The following is a 19,463-nucleotide window of genomic DNA, read 5'->3' as shown; positions in this document are numbered from 1 at the left end:
TACTTGATATGACATCTACATCAGTAGATATTTCTTCTTTCACTTCATTCACTCATTTACACCTAGAAAAATAAAATCTTCCTAATTTACTACAGCCGATATTCACTCAAGAATAATTTATTTGTGACAAAATCACTTTCGCATTAATAATATAAAGTGAATGGATGTCCGTCCGTTTGTCCCTCGTTGGTGGTAAAAACTAAAACAAATGCGCGTGTAGGCGTCGCGTCGCGTGCACCGTCCAGGCATCGAACTGGTTTACCTGAGAGGATGCAATGATCGTGGGATATTGATAGCGGATAGTTTATATCTGCAATTATACTTGTTTAGTCCGCTTATTATTGGTTCATTGCATTTAACGCCATTTTTCGGTGATTATAAACATCCGGATGCGGTTTTCCGATCAGTCAAATTTTACAAAGATAAATGATGTTTAATTGTATGCTGTTTTGCTTGTCTGATATGATAAATGTCGGGTAAATACATAGTACATCTGCAATTAACTTATGCAAGACTATGTACAAGATTTGCGTAAATTGCGCAATAATAACATTAATTTAGAAACTGTTTTAAGAATCAAGTGTTTCTTACAAATACATTAACAGAGTATCGAATCGAATTGAATATTTCTTATTAATGCTTTATTGTTTAACACTAATCAAATAAGTAAAGCTGTTGTCTCCACAAGCTTTAGTGCCGTAAAACTTCGAATGACTGATTACCGCATTGACTAAACTTGTTCCATGCTCCAAATATAATACTTCGTACTTTTGTTCAAAATCAAATCACTTATTCATTTAGGTGCAATGCTGATAGTCAATGGCACAGAGAGCGAATTTACCGCCAGTTCGGAAGGAATGATCAATAAGAACAGGCAAGAAACTCCTAGCCACTCTTTTTCATCAATGCACACAAACAAACCAAAAAATCAGTTTTTTATAATATTTGTAGATTACAAGTCCCAACTTAATTGACAATCAAATAGGTTTATTCATGCTAGATGTAGATCTATAACCTATTCCTATAAACTTATCTAGGCACAATACACATATGTACATAAAAGCACAAACTCAAGTCCTGCCCACGGAGCGCTTACGACGGCTTAACTCTTGAAATATCGACTTGTAACCCGATACCTACGTAGGTGGACCGAGGCTTGTCTTTTTTCAATGGCGTCTCGTTTTCTATAGTAAATGTCTTTGGAACATTTAAAGGCACAGGCTTGGCTACGTGTAAGGTGATACCTATGGCTTTTCTAGTTAGATTTACATAGCCCGTGGTTTTTTGTCGATTCTTTTGGGTAGATGTTAAAAGGCCTTATTTCATTATTTAAGAGTTTACAAGCTTTTGTTTCTGTGTCGTTTTTAATAATACAAGTATGGCCATGTTCTTTCCCGGAATGTAGTGTATGCTCTAAATCGGTTATGTTTTGCAGTCACTTTTGCAGTTGTAATGGAAATGTTTGTAAAGTTAGTAAGTGTAACTCTGAGTTTGCAAATATTCTTGTATTTTTCTAGATCTAAAATTGTCGGCGTAGGATGTTCGTAGAAACATTTTGATAATAAGTTGTCTAATCATCGCTTTTCAACAAATTATTTTTGTCAATTCATTATTTTCGTTTAAAATATAATTGCGTAATTCCTTCGATTGCCTGTCATCTTAATTAATAATTATTAGTCAAAATGCCTATAGGTTATACTCTCTACTTTATCATCAATTATACCAGTCATTATGAGTACCACACATAATTTTTGTTACTCATACTTCTATTAATATAGTTAATATAATATTAACAAACCCCTTCAGGCATAACAGTTATTACGAATAGACTGACCACTTTCAGAATTAAAACAATTCATATTAAACTATATTACTTCAAAAGATACCGTAAATTATGCGATTGAAATATGCCTCTTATAACTGTGTCGAATTTGAAAGGGCTATTTCAATTCCATACACAGTTATTGAGTATATAATGGTCTCTATTTACTGTGTGATATCTTAAGTCTTGCGAAATATACTTGAGTAGGCTCTTTAGTGTAGGTATGTTACCTAATTCCATAATCGTTGTGTTTGACATTTCCATATAACTGTGTATGTTAATAAAGTTGAGTCTCGTTGAGTCTCGTTGAGTGCATGGAGTACACAGATACACTACACATAGATTATATCAACTCACTAGTTATTTAGGTTGCACACATTATACTTGCGAAATCAACTGCGTTAACGCGCACAGTTAGGCCTACTTTATACCTAACCAGTGATGATTATCCATAGATATGTTATACGAGATGTGTTTCAGTTCGTGTACGGGTTTGTGTCCAAATCAAAGCAGTAAATATAGTTTCAAATTATTTATTTTAACTATAAGTAGATTATGCGCCTACTTTATAAGATTTCAGTCAAATAAATACACGATGATTTTTAAATTAAATATATCACTAAAATTGTACAACGTTAAGCTATTTACATTATATCACAAAAATATTATATCGAAACTGCGTCCCTAGCGTTAATTAGTATCACTCTACTTACAGTCAGTCCGATCCGAATGGAATATTTCAGATAGCCACTTTACACACGTCTCTGAACACGTTTCGACACATGCTATACAAACACATCGAAATGCTTCGCTAAAACTACTGAAAATGACTCGAGGACAAACAAGCGACCACTCCACGTAACACAATCACTCCGCGCAGTCCTTTACAGCTTCTCGAACGCTCTGGAATTAGTGAGCATCTCCCGCGTCAGCCTCCACACCTGCTTGGCGGCGTTCTCCAGCGCCGTGGGGGACTTGCCCTTGAACAGGTCCACGTGCGGCAGGAAGTAGTGCGGGCAGCGGCGGCACTGCAGCGACGAAATCAACTGCAGGAAGATGCCGTTGATCCGGTCGCCGATGGCCACCTCGTCCCACTCGTGCTCTCGCGGGTGCTTCTCGCACTCGTACAGCAGCAGTGTCTTCATGTGATAGCATGTCACAGGGTTCCCCGGCAAGTCTAAATGCCTGTCTCTAATCGTCTTCAAGATGCTCAAGCATTTCCGCCGGCACCCGCCCTGCAGTAAACGGTTTTCAGCCTCGAAGAAACTTAATACCCATGCGTCTCCTTCCATTGCGGAATTCTTTCCTTGCAACGCTAAACATTCCTTTGAGAGTAGATCGAAGCCTTCGGTTTTCACCTCGGCCACGATATTAGGGTGTGGCCAAGGGATCGCCGGTAAAGGCCAGTGCGCGGCGGAGCGAGGCCACAGTCCTGAACATTTAAACGCCGGTGTTATCTGCACTATGTATCTTTCCCGGATCCGCAACTTAACCTCCGTGGTCTCTGCGATCATTTTGACGCAGTCTCTATAGGAACATTTGTCGCAAGCCTGAGCGACCAAAGTCTGGAACCTCGATCGGATTTTCCTCGCTGATAAGTAGCCTGAAGCGGTGATGAACTCCACCCACAGGGACATGGAGCGCTTCCTGCCGTCGCTGAGCTTCAGCACAGCGCAGCCGGGCAGGGAGCCGTCGTCCACGAAATTCAGAACACCCATTTGATTTAAATAAATCACGATTTCGAATTCATGCGGCGACACCACTTCCAAGCCGTCGAAACGGCCGTTGTAGTCAGTGAGCGACGAGATGAACCTCGGCTCCTGAAGCTCCACCTCCTTGAGAACATCCTGGACTATTCTGCAGACCTCGTGGATGGTCTTGGTGATCTGCGCCTTCCTGTTGGCGACTCTCTCGTTGTAGTACTTGTTCATCTGGTAGACGAGCTTGGATTGCGCCGCCATCATCTCCGGGGGCACGAGCATGGTGCTGGTGTCTGTGTGACTACGCGGAGTGCATCGTACGCCGGCGGCGGTGGACGCACGCGCACGGCACGCGGTTCTTTGCCGACTGAGCCATGTCGGATTACCGGACTGTGAAGGCCGGAGTACGCCCATCGGTACGCGTGTCGGCGAATGAGGTAGCCGGATTCCGTCTCGCTCGCTCCACAGTAGGTACTTTAGCGTCGGAGAGGGACGGAGATGTTTCCCTTTGGCCGCGTCTGTGCGGTGGCGGAGTATTGATCGCGGCGAGGCCCCGCCCCCGCGCGCCAGGCTGTAGGTATTCCTCCGGCGTTGGTTGGCGAGGTGTCTGTAATTACATGATTGCGTTAGTTCGACGGTCGTTAATTCAGTAGCAGTAACAAGTTTGCCTCTATTAATGAGGTTATTTTTTATAGCCGCCTTGTTATCTCGATTCTAATTGGACTGATTAATTCAATTTTAGGCGTTTTCAATGTTGTGATTACATGGCAACCTAACATGATATTTGAGTAATTGCCTAATTTAATCAAGAATCGGCGGTAGCTAGATAACGTATAATATGTGCTTTATATTGTTTGTTATCTGATACAAAATACCTACCAATTAATATCTGTCAGTGCGTCCAATTAAAAATTATTTTATACAAAATGTAAATGTTTAAAAATGTTTTTGAATGGAAACTGATAAAAAATGTGTTTTAAGATCTTGATTGTAAATGCCATTTACAAAAACACAAAAATGTTCGTTGTATCGTGGGATAAACTTATTATTGTTAAACTTATTTTTCCTTAAAAACGAGCGTTAAGTAGTATTTTTACAGACATTATTAACCGAGAATTTGTTGTTTATTTTACAGTGAGTATTTTTATATGAATTAACGCCAATGCCTTCATTTTTTGTAAAATGTCGCTCGTCGAATAAATTTGCACAGACTTGTTTGATGCCAAATATAATTTTCTCAATAACCTACGGGCGTAGGTATATTTATAAGGAATTTTACTGTATTTTTTTTTTCTGAAATCTAGAGTTCTAACTAACATCTCAGTGTTTGATAGCAGCCATACAATTTAAAACTCCATAATTTTTGTAAGTCAGCATATTTTTCCGTTCTTCCGCTAATAACATAGAGACATTTATAGAATAGTCTAAAATGCTAATATTACCGCTACCTACACCAATATTCCACATCACAATGTATCAAATACAATACTGATAAGGGAATGTAAAACAAACAGAACAGTGTTACTACCAAGCATTGTACAAGTCTTATCACTGAACTACTAGCGTAGGAGTTTTATAGGAGACCTCTACACAATGCACTTAGTACGTACATATACACCTAATATGTACGGCTAAACAACTTGCAAACACATTCCTATTGTAGAAACCAAAATAAATGTAGAGCCAGTGCAGAGGACTCGCGGTTGACTGATTTACCAATTGGGCGATTTAAGCGCAATAGTCCTTACCGTCGCGCCCTGCATTTCTTTCCAAGTGGACCTAAAGTTGTTCAAGTTGTTTGACGGCACATACCGTATTGTTACTTTTCGTAGACAGTGCAAGGCTAAACGTGGAATGTAATGGTAAAGGTAAAATCAATTTAAAATATGTGTAGGATTTCTAAGTGACGCCCTAGGTGTGTACCTTAGTGTTGTAAACAACATTATTTATTTAATCTTTTAAAATACATTAATCTATTTGGAGGTGAAATCTTTCATGATTTTGTATTGGTACTCGATGGCGTAAGAATCTCTGATTGATGTAAGTATGATTGCGGATTATATCATCCTGTTATAAAGCTCAACAACCCTACCGTATTCTATAACATGACGTGTATGTCGAGAATAGTCAACGAATTTTAAACATCAATGTAGCCTCCTTATTTACAACTATGTTTACTTTATAAAGTCAAGTTTTTCAAAAGTTGAGGTCATAGATTGTCTAGTTGATGCCAGCTGTCGCAGCCTCTTCTTAAATTAAGATGTTTATTAAAGACATGGATGCCTTAACAGTCATTTAATCAGCATTCCTCAGCAATAAAACCCCATAACGAATCCCACACATACTTGTTACCACCATATCTTGTACGCAGCATCTTAAAATCTCCCATGGGAATGATCCAGGCCCAAGAATGTCTAATACCTATAAACAAACTCATTTAAATAAGTCGAGCATTCACCAGGGCGTCATAAACTGAGGCAGTCCTCAAATATTCAGCGCGCGTCCCTTAGGTGAGAACGTCCAAGTTTAGCTATACATCGCCAGTCTATTTCGGTCGACTCGCGATTGATGGCCCTCCGTCGCGTGATGGATGGCACGACGGTGCTTGATTTACGTCCCGGCTCACTCCTCGCGATTCATGGGATCCTGGTAATACGGCCGGATAGTTTCGGGGACGGAAAAGGAAATAAACGTGCGACATTATGTATATAAATATAGAGGAATTTTAATAGTCGCAATAATTTTATTAAATTGTCTTTGAGCTATTCTTGTGGTTTCTTTGTGTCTGTTTATAATATGCGTATTTTAATTATGTTCAGCCGTTAAGGAAGATAATCTTAAAACACATTTACTTTTATGATTCAAGCTAATAATAGGCAATTTGCTGTTTACCAGATGTTAAGATTTCATTAACATTTTACATGTTTCATGACTAAGTTGAACCATTTGTTTGGGATTTGTGAGTATTCACTCTCTAGAAAAATTCCCTGAAATAAAATATATCTTAAAAAAGAAGTTTCTCTTTCGTATTCAGGACCTACTCTCGCTTTAACCTCGAAGACTAGACTTTACATAGTATCGTATCGCTTACGACTTACACTGTATCAATTTATAGCCTGTAAAACATTGTTTACATTGTAACCCTGTGTAAATATTATCAAACCTGAGTGGTATACTCTCTTGAAATCGGATACTCGATGTCAATAATGTAATTTTACACTTACTCGCTGTGTAAAGGTACTAAATTTCTCAACATACATGTAACGCCACACCGGCGGGTCACAAATTACCCATATTTTCTACCCATAATCCCGTGAAGATCATAAAAAGCTCCCGAAAGCTCCGTAATTCCGTTTTGTTTATTATTTTATGAAGCCGTCGGAGCGCAGGCGCGGACCGTCGCAAAATGGCGGCCGCGAGGCTCCGCCTACTTCCGCCGGATGTCCGATGCCTCCTCGCCCTGATGTATGGAGCTACCCTTTTATCGAATTACTTTATTTTTGATACAGCTATATCTTTACATCTATGTTGTAACAATCTTGCAAAGTTATACTTATGGTAGTAATATTTGAATTATCGACTGGACTTGCTGTCAGATATTTCGTACATTTCAATATATTTGTGAGGAACATCTCATTTATTAGGTTATTATTAATGATTCGGTATGAATTTGGATTATTTTGTCAAATTATTCACTGATATAAATGTGATATGTCAGTTGTAGAGTAAACGTTGTGTGCATTTACACTTTTGATGGATGCTAAGTTACATTTGTCTACATATTGGATAGATTTATCAACTCTATTCCAAAAGGAAAATATTTTAGTTATACGGGGATGGTAAGCAAGTAACATGGACCATAAGCTTTGATCAAATAATTAAAAAAATCTCCGAAAAGCTCTACGACTTGTGTAAAAGAACGCAAGCCAATGTCTTTTTTTAGATTTTAAATCGGTATCCGAATTCCTGTATCCTGATATGAAAAATATAGTAAACTAAATTAATTGAACATCTTGACATAATCAACCCCTGGCAAAATTATAGTAAAATCCACAAAAAAACAGTGTCTTGGAATTTTAAACGCATACACATTTCTCGCTAATATATTGTCACACATTACCTCTGTAATGATTGCAACAATTTTATTTACACAAAAAAAAACTCCATTAAAATATCGACAAAACAATCTTTACGACACCATTAGTATGAAGACACATTATCAAATTCTTGCACGAACTAACAATCGCCTCATTGCCTTCAGATCACGAATAAAATAATCTATTTCGTACTGTCGTAATGAATAACAACGTTTAACGAGTTAATTTACTGACTAAATCATATGTTTAGATTTAAGGAATCACTTTAGCAAATAGCATAACGCTTATCTGTCACTACTCGAACAAACAGACCGACAGACAACATCTAAAGCCGGTGGCACAACTTTATTATTTATTGAGAATTGAATTCGCTATCGTGTTGAGATATGAACGATGTTTACAGACAGACATCTGTCATCCCCCTCTGCTAGCGAGCGACTGACGTTCGCCCCACCCTTGCGCCCACAGAGTGGGGGAAGCCACGCCTACGTAGGGATACCTATGGAGGGATACTGTTCCTCAAGTACTGTGACCACCCTCCCAAATGAATTTGAACTTTATTTAGTCATATATAAGGTAGGTTTTCGTATGTGTATGTGAAACGTAGGGTTGAACTTTTTTTTTGTAATATATTTTTCTCAAATGCAAAGATATTTCGGTCGCCTGCCCTCGGTAATTGGATTCAGCATGCGTGGCTTTCGGTCCCGTAGCACAGATTGAAACGTACACTTGTCTCTTGTAATTATTATAAAGATTTGAGATAATATTCCCTTGTCTTTGTTTTGTGGTATGTGCGCCGGTTTTGTATCATTAGTGAATTGTTTCTGCGAATGTTTCGCTTCGATTAAGATGTTTGAGCGAAATTTTGTTTGAAGTAAAAAGTATGAAATTGGTCGCCATTAAATCTGGTTAGTAGTTTTTTGTTTGAGATGACCATCTGAATGATTCACGATGATTAAGTAAGATGTATTGATAATGTTTTATTTGAAGACAGGATGCAACCGTGTGGAAGTCGCTAAATATAAATGTATCAAGTGCATTACGATTAAAGAAAATGATCTACAAGGGGAAATTAAACTGCTTAATTACAACACTATTCTAAATCTATAAGAAACAAACACGGTTTTAATAATCACGAAAAACAACTGCGAAGTCTCTATCCGCAAAGCTTTTGTAAAATTATTTTCGCCGATATCTCTTCTATTCAACATTCGATATCAAGCCATTCCCTATAATAAGTAACAAATAATAACACCACTTTAAAATCCTCTATCTAAATAAAATAACAATTAAATTTATCTCAAACACAAACAACACGGTACAATAAAATCCATCTAAAACCGAACTGGTACAAAACGGCCGGTCGTATAGCGAACGGTAAACATGTCCGTCTGTATGTCTTCTGATAAGAACCTTGCGTTATCTCTTACTACTAGTAGTTGTAGTCTCTTATTTATGGTCTACTTATCTTTACTACTTGTTAAGTAGTTGATGGGAAATTAATAGGTTTTGGTTTAGAATGGTGGAGAATGATTGTGTGGTGGGATTTGGGAGGTGGGATGTAATTGTTTATGAATATTTATTTTGTGCATTGTATGTTTCGTTTCCGGTTTATTATTGAGTTATTGATTGGATTATGCGAAAAACAATTTTCATTGTCTAAATTGTGTACAAATGTAATAATGATTGTTTCTGAAAAAAACAGAAAATGGTTTAACTGTTAACGAAGGAATTGTGGTGTTTTATTTATTGAAATTGTCAGTTAGATCACCCTTTAGGTACGCTCATAGTGTGAACTCGGAGTCTGCTTTGCACACACAACACACTGTTTCAAAAATAGATAAATATTAGGTAAAATTAAGTACATGTCTAAGAGAGACAACTTAGTAGTTGTCTACGTTTTAAATTATAATTTTATATTTCCAAAAAGATCTTACTCTAACAAACAAGCCATCGTATGCATCAGCCAGCCGTGAACTTGCATACAACACTCTCTACTAACTGGCAAGGCGTAATTATATCCGACAACTGCACGATCAAAGCACACAATTAGAATTACAACTAAATTGTCTTGTCTAGACAAAACAAAACACTAGCGCTATTCTCTACCACTGGTATCTACAACCGGCTAGCTATCGAAACATTTTGTATGGAAATCTGATCAGCGCCTCTAGTGGGCGGCGTATAAACTATTTCTCAAGTAAGTTTTAAATGTCAAACTCTTATTACTCGATAGTACCGGCTGTATAGAAGCGACTGCCTTCGTGGCGCAGTGGTTTAGGACGCCACGCCGCTACAATTGCGTTGGGAGGCCGTGGGTTCGATTCCCACATGGAACAATTATTTGTGTGATCCACAAATAATTGTTTCGGGTCTGTTTGTACTTTGTGTCCGTTGTTTGTATGTTTATAAAAGTCCCTGCGACACAAGAGCAATTCTTAGCGCGAGAGTTATCTTCTTAAAAAAAATGAGCTATCGAGTAGTTTTGTATGAATATCCGTTCAGCTCTAGAGGGAGCCGTAGAAACTATTTTGCAGTGCATTTTAAATGTGAAACTCTCGTAACTTGAGAATACCGAATGTATAGAATCGCTACACATCAAAAGATTTATTCAAGTCTTTTATCATAACCATATTTTTAATTCAAACCGTCACTTGTATACCAGGTAATAATATTTTCTAGACATCAAGCCAATTACAAAATTCGCGTTATTCCGGAAGGTGTGTCGACGGTGGCGCCGCTAACTGTTCGCAGATGACGCGCTTCCGGTGCGTGCTCGCGACACGTCACACACGTGACGCGGATTATATCAGCTTAATCGTATGTGACGGCGAAGATATCGCCTGATTGTTTTTGTGTTTTTGTTTGTTTGTTTGTTTGTGGTTGGTTGCTTGGAAAGATAATTATAACGATTTAAGTTAAGTTAATGAAACTTGGTACCTAAATATTATTGAAGTGAAATCTCTAGATAATTATAAATATCTTTACTAAGCATCTTATAGCTTCGAAGTACACAGTTTGCATCTTACTCTAAATAAGAATTGTCTACAGTGGCTTGGGTTTGTATGCTCGACGCTCTATTCCACGACAATTGTCTATACAGCCAACATATTAAAGTTTTAGCTGTTTTTCGAACCCTAAGCATTATGTAATAAACATATACGCAGATTGTAGAAAGTCCTCTGTACTTTAAATCAAAAGTAATTTACCTTTTTAATCAGTAAAACTTTTTTCCTATCGCAGAAACTAAAAGCAATAAAAAATCACAAAAACAAGATGTCTAATTCTTGTAAAATCTTAATACTCATAATCCTTACAACACCTTCCACACATCAGTTATCTGTATCACGAACAGTGTACAGTAGATTTACGAGACACCTCCTCGGTAAGGTGTGAGGTAGAGCTGATAATCCTCGCGCTGACAGATGTTATAACTTGCGGTTTGAAATGCGTTTATTTTTGTTAGTTAGACATCTTGTTCAGATTATGAGGGAGATTGAATGAAGTATAGGTTTTTGATTGTTGATTTTTATATTTTTTTATTGGTATTTAAGGAATTTATGACTAATATTTTAGATATAACAATGTAATCTATAAACGACTTGAATACCTGGATGTTCTGCTACTGCTAATAGTTTTACGTTCAGAAAATCTTATATTGTAGACGACACATAAGTTACAAATTAGAAATTAACTTCTTCTAGTATTGATTATGTTTATAAATACTAGCTTTGTGTCATGATATTGTACGTATTTTTATTCGTTGTATTTAGAAAAAAGCGTTAGCAATTAAACAGACAATATATTTAATTCTTAATCTGAATAAATTCAATACTTTATTTTCTAGCAAAAAATCCTTTGAAATCATACACCTGTATACAAATAACATATTCGTAAATATAAAAAAATCATCAAAGTATTTTTACATTTACTCTTCAAATAACCAAACATAACACGAATCCATATTTTCACTCTAAATCTACAGGAAAAAAAATACATCCATAGTTCATGTGTATAAAAAAAGCTATAAGTCCCGGAATAGTATGTGAAGCGGCGAGATGCGATGACAGGGAATTTATTAACCATTCCCGATGACTAACTGCGAAATAGGGAACTGGGACCACTACTAATTGTGTAAAACTCACTTGTTAGTCGAACGTGTGGTGTGATTTTGTTACCAGATGTTGTAACATGGTTAATCTCGATTACACGTGCAGTCCTTATTTGAAATTGAAAATATAAAGATTGCATTCAACTGTTGGTTGTTGGTTATATTATTCTATTTTTGAACCTGGGAAAATCATGATGACTTCAATTAAAAATAAACGCAGCTAAAATGATTTTTATCTACAATGTTGACTGGAGATACTAGTACGCTTTTCAATTTAAAACTTAAACAAACGTTTCTAACAATTGACACTATCAAACTTGGAATTCTCATACAACTAGCTTCGCAACTGTCATCGTACTCGAAAGCTAACAATATTATTTGTTAATCTAGAACCGTTAGTAGTGTGGTGTGTAATAGAGGTGCATATCTGTAGCGACGCGGGCCCGTGATGTATGGAGTTTTAATTAGGACTTCCCGCCAGACGCGCCGCGACTGCAGCGACGCGCCGCCTCGGAGACATTGAACATTCAGCTATTACACATTTTTAAACCAGTTTCAAAGTGCAAGCTTAATAAGTGGATAGGCTTTTTTGCTGCCAATGGTATTGGCTTTAATCATAATGTATAGATTGTATAACTACCGTCAGTACCTACTATTCAGTTCTCCGTAGGAAAATAGAGCAGCGAGGCATAATGATTAAAGTTATCATCACGCTTCTTCCACTAGTGTCATATGTACCAATTTCGTTACTAAGTTATACGTTGTTTTATATTATTTTTCAGTACGTCCTTATTAGAATTTCTTACCCAAAGTACAAAGACGGGACCCTACTCCTGAGACTCCGCTGTCTGTCCGTCTATCTGATGATCGTTAAAGAGTTGAAATAAGTATTCTATATGATCTAAGACTACTTTCTCCTTTTTGATACAAAGTAAATTTTAAATAGTATCAAAACTTTAATATACGGAAGATTAAAATTGTCCCTCCCGAAATAAACACAGTTTCGAGTTGCGACAGTAGTGGAAAACAAAATAGATCATAGTAATTAAAAGATAATGAAGATAATTGGATCAAAGCGTCTCCACGGTTACGAGATTGTAAGCTGTTTATATTGTGAGACTATTATTGGGTTAGTTTAGTTTTTAAATAACACTTCTTTTAGGAAAAATTGTTTGATGTATTGTGGTTTCGAAAAAAGTTGATATTGAAATAGTAAAACCATCTTTTTAAAAGGTTATAATAGGTGAACCTGTTTGAGTTTTCCAGGGGTAATGTACCTGCCTGCAAATTTATTAGGGAAGATCCCGAGTCGGACTAATTGCTACTTTTCAGATTGAACATTAAATTCGTGTATAACAGACTGGTGTTCAGTTACAAGTTTTTTTCCTACTTCCCAAAGGGCACGCTATTTTTTCATTACTTCCTCTGTCACAGTTAACGACTGTTGCGCATCGTATTTGCTCATTCCTATGAAGTCTCTAAGGAATTGTCACTCGTGGAAACGACCTTAAGAAGATGCTCTCACGATACTAATATTGGATATAACTACTGATTTTATAATCTTGAGTTCGATTTCCGAGCTAGGAAAGGTAGTTTTCAAATATTTAAATAGGAAGGTTTAGTATGTATATTAATTAGTCCATTTACATTTTGTCAGAGTTTGACAGTAGCTGGGCGTGTTCGCAAGCTGCCTATGAATAAACACGTAAACGAGAATACGTAACAAATAAATTCATGCCTAATGTAAAAAGCAAACTAACTTTTAATTAAACAAATGTTTAAACAGAACGCACACGGTATATCTGCAAATACATCCAATTAATTAGTACTTCTTAATTAAAAGCTGAAAGCATGTAAAACAACTAATGTTAGTTATAAAATACTTAAAATAATTACTGCCTCACTAAAGGAGTGTATCACCGACCCGTGACGGCGGCTCTCTATTTCAAAAGTACATTCATTATCTGTGGGTTAAGCAACCTCTTGAGCGGTCATTCCATAGATGGGTGACCGCTTAGTGGTATTGTAACTGGGCGTCTCCGTACTTCGGAGGGCACGTAAAAAGTCGGTCCCGGTTATTATCTATTATGATAACAGTCGTTAAGCCAAGTCAAGGGCCATCGGGCGGCTTGAACAACTTTGACACTAGGTTGACCATTAACCATACGCTCCGAGCAATGTTTGTTAGTAAAATTGTAAATGTTAAATTAAATACACAGTTTTAAAAGGACACATCTCGCATTACAAAGTAATAAGATATGTGCCCTTTTCAAAAGAACATACTTAATTAAAAACAATCATTTATTTGATTTATACTCACGATAGTATCTTAATGTGAAGATGCTATTGTCGTCTCTTGGTTTTCCCAGGTCGAGTTTAGTTTTTAATAAATAATATATTTAATTTAATTACTTCATCAGTAATTATATCTGCAACTCACTAAAAAGATGACAGTTCATAGCCTTTCAGTAGACAAATAGCTGATCCACGCATCTAGCTCTGCTCACGCTTTTTTTGTCTTTTTTTATCCCGGGGTAAAAAGTAGCTTATGTCCTTTCACGGGTATCAAAATATCTCCATACCAAATTTCATGCGAATTTGTTCAGTAGTTTAGGCGTGATTGAGTAACAGACAGTCAGACAGACAGAGTTACTTTCGCATTTATAATATTAGTATGGACTATGGATTATTCAAAGAACATTTGAAATACACCTTCTTTACTTTTACGTTCCCTGTAGGCGTTTTTATTTTATTGGGTTGGCTAATCAATATATTGTATAAAACTCTTACTCTTCTTAGTGACTGACTGATAGACAACACACAGCCAAAAGGATTTTTAGGAAATACCGTTTCGAAGGGGATGAAATTCGACGCGGGAAAAGCCGCGGGCGGAAAATTTCTCATACAACAAGTAAACCGACTTTTTACGTGGCTCTCGAAGCACATACGACGTGTTTGCATAGTAATAGTTGAACTTTAGCATTTGCTTAAAACATTTATAGTCAAACAATAATAATAAAAATACTCATCCATGGGTTATAAAATAACACTATTATCTAATAGTTACGACGACGTTAACATATACATACAATTGAAAGTGCAAATTGTAATTGTACCATAATTGGCTGTTGTTGATAACTAGGGAATTTCTTTGTACCGAATAAAAACGCGTTGAAGGTATTTTTTTCAATAAACAATAATAGAATAGTATTCTTTTATTATTGTCATAAATAAGAACTTGGAATGAGGGAAAGAATTCCCTTTTCCGGACATAATAAAAATAGTATTATTTTTTGTTGTTTATTTACATAAAATGTTGATTTAATAGTGTTCCGTGCCGTTAACTAAATTCATTGTTTAGCATTTTATGTTTATTTTTAATTGGATCAAAAGACAGTGTTTCAATTAAATTATAGACAACGGGAACGGGAGTGTTTTAGAATCTTACAATATTTTTTCTTGTAGGAATTGAGAATCAAACTATCATGAGTGTAACCCAATCGAAACGTCGAATTTCAATCTCGTTTAATATTCGTTGCATTATAATATTAAATGAAAATCAGTTAAATACAGTGCTAAATTACATACGAAGTTAGGTACTAAATAATGTATCTAAATGGTTCGTCCCGCAAGAGATGCAGCTTTTCCTAGTTCAAGCACCTACAATAATTGTTATTAAGTAGTTTTGTAATGAAAATGAAAATTGTATGAAATATACTTAATTGAATAAATGATAAATGATTTATAAACTCGCTATGCACATAATATATTAGTAGTTGCTGCATCAATCATCATTATCATGATGCTTGCTTGGTTATCGTATGGTAAGTGGTCAACCTAGTGTCAAAGTTGTTCAAGCCGCCCGAGAGGCCTTTGACGTGGCTTATTATCATGATGCAAAACTTCATTTAATTCACTGCACGGCATCCTCCTCTCGTATAAGCCAGTCATCCCTGTATATTGACCACTCATATCCAAGTCTACGCCTAATTTCACCGTATCATCGACCTTATACCTTATTAAATAATTAATGCAAAAGCAAACCACCTTGAGCCCACTACCCCTCTACCTTTACAATTAAAATCGTAAAACCTCCCTATCTATTTAACATATAATAGAAACTTTGAAAGAATGTTATCTAATTGAATTAAAGAACAAGCTCGTGAAATGCGTAGCGCCTGTTTATTTGTGTTAAGGGTGCGCCCTGTATATCAACAGGGTAGTTGACAGTCAGCTTTTGTTGGTCAAGGATAAGGGTAGGTGTCAATATAGCGAATAGTTTGTGGCAAACTGTTTGCCATGGGTAAGACTATCTTTCAGAAAATCACTGTTTTGTGACATCTTTTGCTCGCTAATATTCTTTTGGTGATGGAAAATTCGATCCCATTTATGATACTCCGACAGTTCGTAACAAGTAGTTTGCTTTGGTAGTTTCGTATATTAGCTTACTATTTACCTAAACTTATTACCTAAATACTTAAACAAACTAAATATATATTGAATGATAAACATAACAATTACGTTCATAAAGCACAACACACGCAGGTAAAGCTCTAGTTTCCACTAAAGTTCGCAAGCAAATTTTTTGTCCGACTATACTTCCACATATAGTCAGCTCGTTAAGGTGCATGTAAATAGTGTTGTTTAGCATGAGTCGCAGACAGTCCGACTGGGTGACTGTAGCGACTGTTGTGACTGTTGCGACTGTTGGACGGTGGTGACATGCGCGCTATTTACATTTCCTATCTTTTGATGCACCTTGTTAGACGTACCGATAGCAAAACATACTAACTTTTTGATGTTACGCACGTGGCAAAATACGCTAAGAAAATTACTGACCCCCGGTTTCTGAGGTAAATTTAACGGTAGTTAATCTATTCAATAGCGTTAAAACTCATATAAAAAAAACTCTATTGAATAGATAAACTACCGTTAAATGTACTCAGAAACCGGGGGTAAGTAAAGATTTGATTTAGTTTCTTTTAAATGTTGTCATAATACACATACACTGCGTTTAAAGCGTCAAATATGAATTAATATAGTTTTTACTAAGACGATTTGGTTCGGTAACCTATAATTTTCAAATTACATTTTGACGAAGGCGTGGACTTGTAGACTTAAGCTGCTTTAAGAAGCTTTGCGTTTCCTAAGATCTGTTACTTTTTGTGCAGCATCTGTCTTGTAAGCACTTTCGATGAAAATATTTTTATTTTATTACATTCACATCTTCATCTTGCTTATATTTCATCCAAACCCGAAAGAGAAAAATACGTTTTAAAATTCCTTATCCTGCTGACCTTACGGCTTATTTTTTCAACCTCATGGCGTCCCGTCACCGCGCACTTAATGGCCGCACTTGTCACCCGCCGCGGGGCTTATTTACGACGCCGATAACATCGCTAACTCGCTGACTCGATGGCCATACATACATACATACATACATACATACATACATACATACATACGCTTACGTACAAAGTAACATAACACTACATACAGTTTATGAGTTGAAGTTTTTTACTGATTTGTGTATTTTACCATTGTTAGTTGTTAAGAGTTATTCAATTTACATTTAAATTTAAGTCAAGCTTAATTGGTCATGGCCGTTTGGACGTTTTCTAGTTACCTTAAGAAAGTCTAGTAATAATATACTTACATCAAATTACGCCTTTTACCCATAGGGGTAGGCAGAGACTAAAGAACGCCACTTGGTACGATCTTACAGGCTTCCCTTGCCTCATTCATATCTTGTCATACGGGACCACCGTTTAACCCTTTGGGAATGGTACCCTTTTTTCTTTTTCAACTTATTACTGTCCCACTGCAGGGCAAGGGTCTCCTCCCAAACGAAGGGGAGGGGTTAGGCCTTGAGTCCACCACGCTGGCCAAGGACGGGTAGGGTACCCTAGAAAGAAAAAAATAAGTATTTATCCGATTGTAGGACACGTGACGTAAAAATATTCTTCCTGCAACACTTTAACTAATGCATCATGGACACGAACAGAGTAATGACGGCACGATCTGTGAATAGATGCTGCGCCGCCATTAGGTGTTAATGGTACACAGTCACGATACCACGTGTGACCCGTCGGATGCGTGGGAAATGACACGTGGAGAGCTCCACTCGCGTGATGTGATGCGCCAAATTTTTGTGATATGAGATTTATTTATTGTGCTTATTATTATTTTGTTGTATATATTGGAGATAAACGCATTTCTTTTTTCGGGAATTGTACTTTGGATGGCGAGTTCGCGAACCTAGCTCTAACCGGTCGAAAAGACTTATTACTTCGTTAGTTACCATTATTTGCATGCCTTTAAAAAGCCATGTCATACATTCATATGTACATACATAAAATTACGCCTTCTTCCCATGGGGCTAGGCAGAGACCAGAGAAGAATAAAAACAAGCCATATCATATTTTAGACAATTTACACTAGCACCCATACAGCTAACATTTACTTTAGATGCTATCTATCGGTGACAACCTGTTCAGTAATTTTTGACTTAATCTCAAACAGACAGAGCGAGGGAGTTTTATTTGTTTTATAATACGTACTGATAAGCTCACGTGTGATATGACGTAAAGTCACGTATATGTGATGTATCGTGATTATTCGTGATCTATCTGCGAGTGAGTGTTTGCATCGCCTCGCGGGCGCGAGTGTGTGCCGCAGATTGTAGGGAGCACCGCCGCGCATAACTTACATGGATTTAACTTAGTACATTTAAGTTATGTGGGAATTCAATAAAGCATTGTTACACATAAATTTTAGAGACGTTTAATGCCAGTTCCGCGGCTTACAGATAACTATTGGTTACCTTATCAAATAGATAAAGTGAAAGCAAGTTAATGAATGTAATAATAAAAATCTGCCCAAACTTATTCAGAAGTGGCGAAACCGAGGACTAGAGACTAACCATTTAATTATCAATATCAAGTTCATAAGACAATAGCATGAAAGAGCATAGAATACTGTCATTATGCTTTTAATAACGAAGTTATTTACTTTACTCAATCCTGTCTCTTATAAACTCTAATGAAAATTGCTTTGGTTATTTTTTTACCCTCCCGTACCAACGAAAAAGCTTTTTACTTATGCATATAGAAAACTACGTGTGTCACTGTCTTGTTTCTCATTAACATTTACTTAACCAATGAAATGATAATTTAAAATGAAACGTTAAAGTAGTGAAATAGCAATTTTGTATAGTCCTTTTAAGTGCAATATATGCTATTAACAAATACAAAACTTTTTCTAATTTACATCTAATATCCCATTACTTTCGCAAACTCGCAACACAAACCAGACACTTGTTTGTTTATCTGTCATAGAGTTTTGTTCAACCCTCTGTAGTGCTATTAGAGGGGTCCTTGACAAATTGCGATACAATTGAACAGGACGTTTGTACTGCGCCCTTGTGATACCGCTACCGTGGTTATGATGCCCTGGTACATACGTGTGGCTTATTGGGAAAACTTTTATTAGACTTTATAGAGAAAAAACGTGTAAATATTACTTTTTTATTATCTATTGCTGGATTTATTTATTCTAGCCTAGTCTTTGCCTAGGCACATTCCTAGACATTTTAGGCGCCTTTATTGGATAGGTTTAAAAATCTGTTTGTAATACAGTTACGAAAGTTAGACTGTTGCGATCCAAGTTACTAATAAACCCTTCTTAATAACATTAAATTAAATAATTGTATCAAATAATCTTCTCATTCTAAA

At 36.6% G+C, this 19,463-nt stretch overlaps 2 protein-coding genes across 11 annotated transcripts in view; one reads left to right on the top strand and one right to left on the bottom strand.

Annotated features, from left to right (window-relative positions):
• Positions 1 to 19,463, top strand: part of rg (A kinase anchor protein rugose) — a 399,649-nt gene that overhangs the window by 303,055 nt on the left and 77,131 nt on the right. The window lies entirely within an intron of this gene.
• On the bottom strand, positions 2,340 to 3,916 carry mab-21 (nucleotidyltransferase mab-21). Its single transcript, XM_076126119.1, has one exon. The coding sequence runs from the start codon at positions 3,802 to 3,804 to the stop codon at positions 2,707 to 2,709; it is 1,098 nt and encodes a 365-aa protein (XP_075982234.1). The 5' UTR covers positions 3,805 to 3,916; the 3' UTR covers positions 2,340 to 2,706.

The sequence above is a fragment of the Anticarsia gemmatalis genome, chromosome 18 (assembly GCF_050436995.1).
Source record: "Anticarsia gemmatalis isolate Benzon Research Colony breed Stoneville strain chromosome 18, ilAntGemm2 primary, whole genome shotgun sequence".
Classification (NCBI taxonomy): domain Eukaryota; kingdom Metazoa; phylum Arthropoda; class Insecta; order Lepidoptera; family Erebidae; genus Anticarsia; species Anticarsia gemmatalis.
The sequence above is the reverse complement of the archived record's forward strand: the minus strand, read 5'-3'. Positions and strand labels throughout refer to the sequence as shown.